This window comes from Babylonia areolata, chromosome 21, assembly GCF_041734735.1.
Source record: "Babylonia areolata isolate BAREFJ2019XMU chromosome 21, ASM4173473v1, whole genome shotgun sequence".
Classification (NCBI taxonomy): domain Eukaryota; kingdom Metazoa; phylum Mollusca; class Gastropoda; order Neogastropoda; family Buccinidae; genus Babylonia; species Babylonia areolata.
In genome coordinates, this window is record NC_134896.1 from 29,744,848 (window position 1) to 29,754,847 (window position 10,000).

At 39.5% G+C, this 10,000-nt stretch overlaps 1 protein-coding gene across 1 annotated transcript in view; it reads right to left on the reverse strand.

The window, feature by feature from the left end:
- Nucleotides 1-10,000, reverse strand: part of LOC143295716 (uncharacterized) — a 38,114-nt gene that overhangs the window by 27,357 nt on the left and 757 nt on the right. The window contains exon 1 of the mRNA XM_076607339.1: nucleotides 9,725-10,000. This exon is cut by the window's right edge and continues 757 nt beyond it. Within this exon, the coding sequence (XP_076463454.1) occupies nucleotides 9,725-10,000 (276 nt within the window). The remainder of the gene's footprint in view (nucleotides 1-9,724) is intronic.

Consider the following 10,000-nt stretch of genomic DNA (forward strand, 5'->3'; position numbering starts at 1 on the left):
ACACACACACACACACACACTGACACTGACACCTCAGTACAGGCTCGATTTGTTGTGTCTTAAAGTTGGATGTCAGCACAAACAGACGGCCAGTTTGTTTGATTCCACAAACTCTTCCCACATAAGCCCAACAGTGTGAAGCTCATTTCAATTTTTTTCAATTTAAATTTTTTTAATTTTATCTATCTTTCTTTTCTTTTTCTAATCTTATTATATAACTATTTTCAATAGTGCTGTGAACACTGTCTCATTCATGAGCAGCTTGTTAAGTCAAAATTCATTAACTCACCAACTCACAGCAACTGGTATCATTTCAAAAAGATCTTGCTTATTGCTACTCAACACGGTCTTACTCTAGCAAGTTTATTCACATATTTGTGAATATTTTGATAAATTCAGTATGAAAAGATTAAGAAATTTATCATTCATTAACTTATCTAATCCTTCTATCTTAGTATTTATTCATTTATTTGCTGATTTTTAATGAACAGGCTCCATAGTCAAGTCAATACAGTCTATAGATAATATATCTATGATACTGTTGACATACTCTATGAAAATAAATCAATATCTGTATTGAACTTGAAGACATAATCTATGAACTGCCATGTCTGGATATCATGCACCACTTCAATCGGTAGTACCTGTAGAAAGTACTATCCAATAATGTATAATGTGCATGCTGCCAGCGGGCACTAGATTCTTTCAAAACAACGTTTTATCTTTGTGCTCTGTTCATAATTTATAAAAGTTTTCAAAACCATACTTGCTTTAATTTCTGTAGTTTAAAGAAAAAGCATGGCCTTCTCCAATGGTAATAATACTCTTTATTCCCCTATTCTTTTCTGTCTGTCTTATTACTGTTTAATCATACATTTCATACATATTCACTAAGTATTTAACCTCTGTCAGTCTGTGACAATGTGAAATCAGTCCTCTAATTTCTAAGCTAAGGCTTATTAAAACAACAACAAAACAACAACAACAACAATAATCAAACAAACAAACAAATAAAAAACAAACCCAAAACAGGCCACAGCATTGTCTTTTTACTTTATAAATCCCAGATCATTCCACCACAGAAAAATTCAAATCACAACACCAATAAATTCATCTGATCCCCTCTGGTAATAATTTTATTCCATTCTGGAACAGGATGGCACTCTCATTTTACTTAGAACTTCGAAACTAAGATAAGCTACATCATACTGATCCCATCAGGTGGCTGTTTTGTTTGTTTTTTCAGGTAAGCAAGGTCCAAAATAATGGCATTTTTCAAGACAGAGACATTACGCTCATGCAGAGCCCCGTTCACGAAAGTATGAGTAACAATGTAAATAAACTTTAAATATAATGTTTACATAATAATAATAATATAGCGATGAATCTCGTGCAGAGACAAATCAAAGCGCTTTCGCACCAGTCATTCACACGCATGCATAACTAAAACTGGAGAAACTGAAGATAAGGAAGAGGCAGGGAAGGGAGGCTATTTTGGGAAGAGGTAGGTTTTAAGGCCAGACTTGAAAGAGCTGAGTGCAGAGACCTGATGAAGCGAAAGAGGAAGTTCATTCCAATTGCAAGGTCCAGAGACAGACAGAACAGCAGTCGACAGTCGAATGTTTGAATCTGGGTATGTGTAAACATTTAAAAAATATACAAGAATTTTTTCTTAGGCTTAATCTTTTTAGTTATCAAAGAGAAGCAGAATTTGGAACGTAATGTAAAGGTGGTGTTTTCACAGTCTCTTGACTGTAAGAGTTTCTATGTCAATTGTCAGCTAATGTTACAATGTCCAGCCCCAACTACTGTTGAGGCGAGTCCTGTCATAACACTTCACTGATGTACAGGGGTGGTGGAGTGGATATACCAGCTTTCAAAACAAAAGCTTGGATTACATGGGAAGGGGGTGGGGGTGTCAGTGCATTAACATTACGATATAAATAGCACATATTCACCTCTTAAACACACACACACACACACACACACACACACCTGCTAACAAATAAACACCTGTGATGCATTCATATTCCTGACAAGGAGTATGAACTATACAAGGGAATACACATGTTATTTTAGCTGCGTGGCTTAACACATGGAGACATGCAGAAAATTGATACAGTGGGAGTGGGGAGGAGGGGGGTTGGGGGGGGGGGGGGGGGGGAGACACACACAATGAGAGTGACACAGAGATAGTGAGAAAGAGAGAGAGAGACAGAGAGAGAGAGAGAGACAGAGAGAGAGAGAGACACAGAGAGAGAAACTTACTGTTTCTCCAGAGATACTGTACACACTTGTGACCATGTATATTGTATGATGTGTGACTGTTGACTTAAATATTTCAGTTTCACTGTGTCTGTCACACACACACAAATGAAGAGGGGTGAAGAAGGGGGTTGGGGGGAGCGGGAAGAGAGAGAAACTGATAGCAAGAGAGAGGCAAGAGATGGAGAAGTGGGTGCATACATATAATTGTGCTTCAGTTTTCTAAGGAACCTTCACCTTGTTTGAAATCTAGGTCATATCTGAAACTGTAAAGAAAAAAAGTTTACAGGTTCTCTAGCTAGTTCTGCAGGAAAGCTCACAACCAGGCAGGCCAATAAACAGGTGTTCCACCATCCCTACCTTATTCTGACAATACCTTTTTGCACTTGTCTTCCCTCACCTACATTGAGAGCAGCTCTTGCAAGTGTGCTAACAATACTACTACTAGTATCTTTCTTCCTTTCACATTCTACTACACACAAATGCACACAAACACACACACCATACACTGACATTATATATAAAGGAGTGAATACATTTTTTCCCTTGTTTCTCACACAGATCTGCATGGTCCATCAATAACATCCATTTGTGCTTGAGGTGAAAGTTGTATAATGGTGACAGTAACAATGACACAAATAAGTTTACCCTTTAAACAAAAACATTAAAAAATCCAAAAAAATTAAAAAGCTACGATAACTCTCTTGTATACATGAGTGAATGGTTCTTCATTTTGACAGGCATGCTTATTATCTAATTCTTGAGCTCTTTATATCTGGTATTTCACAAAGATAAAAGGAAAAAGTATAATTTCTATAAATGATTGACTAGTCAATCAGAAAATACAAATGTATGTGTATCAATCACCTGATTGGGCTGTGGCTATTCTGTATTATTCATAAGTGAATTAATCAAAGTATTTTAGTACCAATCACCTGATTGGGCTGTGGCTATTCTGTTATTCTGTATTATTCGTAAGTGAATTAATCAAAGTATTTTAGTAAATGCAAGCTAGACCTATGATATGAACGTTCATCTTCTCTCCAGCATGCTGTAAACACCAGTTTGTGTCTGGCTGTCCTTTTTCAAAATTTCCTATGTTCATCTGAGTATGTTACTACTGCACATTTTTTTTCTTTTTCAGAGGTATAAAAATCACACACACACACACACACGGGGAAGGGGGCAAAACTGTAATCAATTTCACTCTGCTGTAATGTGTATTTATCATAAGTTTAGTCATCATTTCTCGTTACTGACTGAGGAGGAAGCATACACAGAGAATGAAAGAAAAGAAACGAAGAATGCAAGAAAGGATAAGGAAGAAAGAAAAAATTACATCTAGCTGACACTAGTGACAAGTAGGATATAACTGGAGAAACTGAACCACTGAATCAGAAGTGAAAAATTGTTTAGAACATCACTGAACAAGAACAGTACAAAGTAAAAGTGAATAAACTTACTGTATTTACAGGTATCAGAGAGGTGGGTTATAATGCATGGGTCAGGCAACCGCCTTTCTTTCAGATATCATGTGGTGTGTTTATGGGTCAGTTTACATTCTCTGACATCTTGAAACAGAAGTTTATCATGTCAACATAATTATCAAACAAAAACACATCAGCTGTCATGAGTCACCCACTGTTTCAGCTTTGCACTGTGTACTGTTCTCAATCTTATCTCCCACTTCCTCCAATCCTATAATCTTCCTCCCATTTGAAATTGAGACATTGGTATTGTTGACAGAGTCGAAAGGTTTGACTTTGAAAGTTCCTTGTCACTGTGAGTCTGCTTTCTCCACCCACTGAATGAAAGAATCTGATTCATTGAAAAAAAAAAAACACCCCACAATAACCTTTCTGCACTTGCTGACAGTGAACACCGATTGTTTCTGTTTATCTTGAGCTCATTCATTTATAAATCATTTTAAAAGGATGTGATCATTTGAAAATAAAGGTGAACCACAAGATCATCAGATGTATTTCATAAGGCAAGGTCTCTTTTGTTGCAAAACTGGAGAAGCCTTTCAGACTGCACTGTAAGCTAGTTCTGGACACACCTTGTTTGTGTGTGCATGTGTGTGAATGTGCGCGAGTGTGTATGTGTGCGCACATAGCCTCACCCTGTCCAAGACCGATTGTGAGTCACATCCTTTACCAGGTTGTGCCATAAATTGGGCCGCTTGCAGCCCCAGGCTAAACACAGCAGATCTAAAAGAGTAAAAATACTCAGGAAGGAGCATGCCTCCCTAGAAAGTAGAAGACATGATGACTGTGTGCACAGGCCCACTGGTGAATGGACACATGCCAAACCTGTAGGTCAATTATTAGACAAGGAAAACTCAGCGAAAACCCTGAGATGGGTCCTTGGTTACCAAAAAACTTAACCCCCTGTGCTCCCACAACAGCATTTTGAGCCAGGAGCAAAGGGCGAGGTAACCCCAGCAGAAAACCTAGAGGGCTGAAGATTGAGGTACATGACCAGCATGAACCCTCTAACAAACCAAGATATCATGTAGGAGATGTACCCATCACATATGACCAAGAAATTGAGGTTGCCTTCCAGAAGCCGAAGCTAGTCTTTGTTGCCTGGATTGATTTTCAAAAGGCTTTTAAATAATGTCTGGATGGAGGAATTGCTTGTCAAACTGCTGAAGAATGGGAGCTTCCAGTAACATGTTCCAGTGGATTGTCCTACCTCAATGACCACTGGACAAGAGTCGGTTTTGACAGATTCCAGTCGAAAGTTCCTGCTGCAACATGACACTTTATTACCACAAGGCAAAACTCTCTTGCCGACACTATTCCTGCTTTTCATCAACAACCTGGTGTCAAAAAAGTGCCCAAGGGACTCAAGGCTGCACTGTATGCTGACCTGGTGATGTGATGCAAGGAGGAACATTCGACCACAGCCACCTACTGCCTGCACCTGGTCATAGACATGCTGAGGAATGGTGTATTGCTGTTACAGTGTTAGCAAGGACAAGTCCTCCATCACCCTCTTCACTCTGTCACCAAAACAGAAAGAAGGCACCAACACCAAGGATGAAACCCACCTGAAAGAGTATGATGAAGCTACCTACCTTAGCTGTTAGCATCACCCTTGACAGATGGCTGACCTGAAAACCACACATCGCTAAGGCAAAAGGCAGATGCAAACTGGCAATTCTGCGCAAACAAGCAGATACCACTAGGGAAGCCAATGAGAGACAACTGAAAACAGTATACCTGGGAACAGTCAGACCACATTTCAAATACAGTGCCACAGCATAGGCAACAACTGCAAAGAAAAACATAAACCAGCAAGCACTTGACAAAATCCTGAAACAGGCACTGCGCATTATCACTGGTGAGATGAGGTCAATGTCGATCAGGGAAATGGAAGACTACAAGCATCCAACGTCTCAACCAGAAAAGAGAGAGAGAAGGCAAAATCATGGTACAGGCAGAAAAGTACCAGTGTTTGCCCAACAACTCCATGAAACAGAAATTGAACAGCCTCACCAAGAACAGACTGAAAAGATGTTGCTTCGTCCATGAAAGGAAATGGCTGTCCCAACAATACCAGGAACAGCTGCCACAGGATGTTACCCCCATGCTCCTATCAGTAATGCCACAACCTTGGGCAGCCAACCAGACTAACATCCACTGATTCAGGTCTTCACCAGATTCCTTCCTCACTTCAGGTGACACGTTGAACAACTCAATGAAGCAGTCCCTTACGCTGGCCATGATTGCTGAAAAATGTCCACAGGAAGCATGGATCCATGCATACACTGACGCATCAGATACTAACGTGAATGAGGGTGCAGGCATCATGGTGCACTTCCCTGAAGAAGAGACAGCTGCTGTCAGTGTTGCCACTGGCAAACACTGCACCAACTTTTGTGCAGAGAGTGAAGCACTGAAGCAGGCCATATCTCCATGATTCAGGAATACTGACAACTACTGTAGCCAAGTTGTTTTCCTGATGCTCTGTCAGTGGTGCAAGCCCTTCAGAACAACAAGCTCCCATCCTTGACGGCAGCACTACAGCAAGTGGCAAGAAGCAGAGTGGGTATCAGCCCCTTTTGGGTTCCCTGGGAATGAGCAAACTGATGGGCTGGCCAAGAAGGGCACCAAAGGGGAGCAACCAAACAACAGTGTCAGCTTCAGTGAAATGAAGTCCATTATCAGGAACCTTTTGTTGCCTACAACAATCAGGGGCAACTACCACACATTACCCAGAGAGCAGCAAAGTGTCTTGGTGTGACTTCGCCCAAGTTACAACAAACTCAACAGTTAAATGTACCGAAAACTAAAACTGGTGCCATCTCCCTCCTGCCCCTGGGGACTGAAAGACCAGAAAGCAGAGCACATTCTCTAAAGCTGACAAGACAAGATGTGTGTCCTGTAGCTGTAGACACTCCACTCACAACCAAACTATCTGGCAGCCACAAAGGCTGAAGAGCTGGAGAGAACTTCATTCACTGCCAGAACTGGACTGATGATGTAGCTATGAACATCAAAAAGGAAGAAAAAGCTAAATCAGTTAATGACAATTACTCTTATTTGGAATGTCTTCATGCTAAGAAACTTCAGCAAACACCTAGCTTGGATAATAAGCTGATAATAACAGTAAGCTCATCTACTTGTACTCAAGTCTGAATGGCCTGCCCTCTTTATGGACGTCATTTAGCCTTGGCATTTATACATGTATGTATGATTTAAAGAAAGAAAAAAGAAAAAAAAAAAAGTTCATTATCTATGCATTAATTCATTTTCTCAAAAACCTGTACTGTCTTCCCTTCAAAAAATATGTTGACTATTTTAACCCATAAGACAATAATAATTATACAATATATTGTCCATTGAAAGCAGTGATTTCTTTTGCCAATCTTAACATCAAGCTCAAACATGTATTTGTTGTTGAGAAAGAGGACTGTCAGTTTTTAACAGCTTGCTCATACCCCCCCCCCCCCCAACCCCTCATTTCCCTGTCTGCACCAGAGCGACAGAAAATCAATTGACTTAAGTCAGGACATGCATTGCATTGATCTGTCACTATGTCAGTGCTTTTGTTTTTTGTTTTCTTCTCCAAACGTGGTAAACTTCTTGTAGTTCACTAGATCTACACTGCCTGTGGGCAGCACAAAAGTATTAGAATACAAAGTTCAACTGATTCATTTCCTCTATCTATACTTATAATGGTGTTAAAATGCACCAGAACTTGGCAGAAGCTTTTTTTTTTTTTTTTTCCAAAAAACTAAAATTCCATAAATTCATACAAATTCATTCCATCTTCCGCTCTCATCTCATTACCATGTGCGCACTCACACACACAAAAACAAATCATACAAAAAGCCCCCAAAAACCCCACTCACAGACCTCTAGCTTATGCAAAATTTTATATTTTATATCAAACTGAAGAAAGGGCAAAAGGAAACCCTGCAAGTGTACGCACATTTCTATTATCACATATTTGGAACTTTTTTTGAACATCAAAATTCATTCAAGGTTACAAAGGAAACCTCTTCACTTTAGTTTTAAGGGTTCATGTTTATTTCTTGAGAAACTATTTGTGTGCAACCGTGCGTGTGTGTTTGTGCACACACGTGTATGCGCGTGCATTTGTGTGTGCACGCTGTGTTTGTGTGCGTCTGTGTGTGTGTGTGTATGTCTGTGTGGACAGTATGTGTATGTGTACTTGTGAGTGTGTACTTGTGAGTGTGTGGGTATGTGCGTGCGTGCGTGCGTGCATGCATGCATGCATGCGTTTGTGTGTGTGTGTGTGTGTGTGTGTGTGTGTGTGAGTGTGTGTGTTGCTGGGCAAATATGAACATATACTTTAACACATCTGTTGGGTGTACATGGTGGTGTGTATGTGTGTGTGTGTGTGTGTATATGTGTGTGTGTGTGTGTGTGTGTGTGTGTGTGTGTGTGTGTGTGTGTGTGTGTGTGTGTGTACTGGATTAGTGGACAAGTCAGGCATCTAATTGGCCCTATTTTTTCCAACAGATGTAGTGTGTTGGATCAGTCCACGCCCTTTAATGTCTCCTTGAAATGAGAATGCCGGTCCTTGCAACTTATTATTTATCTGGATCTTTCAAGACTTGGGAAAGTAATAAATCTTCCGTAACACTTTATTTTATGTAAAAACTCAAAGTACTAACTTACTAAGCATATAATCATGTTATGTATACTATTAGTGTAACTATACTGTGTGAGAATAATTTTGCATGAAGAAAAAGGACCTTTGTTTGATGATTTAATAATCATACAGCAAGAGTAAATGATGACATTTAGTTGTTGCTATTTAAAATCTAGATCATAACATGGATCCTGTTTTATTTTGTTTCTCGTACCACTAATTTGTTTTAAAGATCCGAACCATGATAAAAAATATATTTAAAAAAACCCAATGGATAATGGTCAATAACACATGGTTGATTTCTACAGAGCTGTCACTGAAAGTATATATTAACATTTCTTATTTCTGTTTGGAACGGAAACATTTCTAAGGCAGAAATCACAGTTTTGAACATAATCGTAAAAACTACCACCAACATTACTTGGGTTGATCTACCTTCTCTAGATGACATAATTATATGATAAGGATCTACTCGCACACACACAAAAAAAATCAATCAGCCAGGACAAATCACATCCGGCTTTTAGGATTTTCTAGATGCTCCCCTCAGGTCGTCAGTACAGAAGTATTCGGATCAAAGCCAAAAGCTTTTTCCCAAAAGAAGTCAATGACCTGTCTCTCGAACAAACTCAGTGTCTAAAGTCAAAGAGAATTGTACAATCAACAACCACTGACCTGAAGATCTAGTCATCAGCACCATCTGTATGTAATGTGCTATCTGCGGCTTATGTTCAAACGTGTGTGTGTGTGTGTGTGTGTGTGTGTGTGTGTTGAAGTGCATATGTGAGCGTATGATACTGAATCTGAACGCACAAGTTCTTACACTGATATACACATGTATCATGAATTCTGTATCTGAGGTTTGTATAATGTTTTCAATTTATGTTCAAAAGTACCTTTTATGCACTACGCCTCCCCTGTCCCCCCCACCCCCAAATTTCCTTGTTTATCTCAACCCTTCTCACCCAACAACAACAAAATTTCCTTGACAAATGCTCTGTCACCAGATCATACCACCAATATAGGATTCGTGTAGTGATGTGCTGACCTGTACTGCTGTAGCACATTCATAAATAAAGTAAGTCTTCAGAAATTATAGTCTTAACAAAATTTACATTGATTCTGTATCTTCATAATCAATGAAACAAGAATTAATTCCACACAAGAAATCAGTAAAAGTATGGTACCACTACACATTAAGTGAAATTACCAAAGTAGCCAACATTGCATTTTTGTAAGATGTATGAAAATCATATAATCTATTCATCATGAGCAGTAAAACTGAATTGCCATACATGCATCAATCACATTTGTGAAACAAATTACATACCTGCATAATCTGTTGCAGCTGATCATTTGTAAGTTGTTGCATAGGTGTGTAACTGTTCCCTTGCTGAATAATTCGGATTGGGTTTAGGCTCGAACCTAATGGAGCTCCTGAGTGGTTTCCACCATCCACTAATGTGAATCGAACACTGGGTTGTTGCTGCTCTGGGACTTTCTCTCCCTCATCATGCTGCTCTTGGTCGACAGTCTCAATATTTTCCTGCGATTCCTGCTGGGGTTGCACAAGGACCTGTTGGTTTTCTAACACCTGATGCTGGCC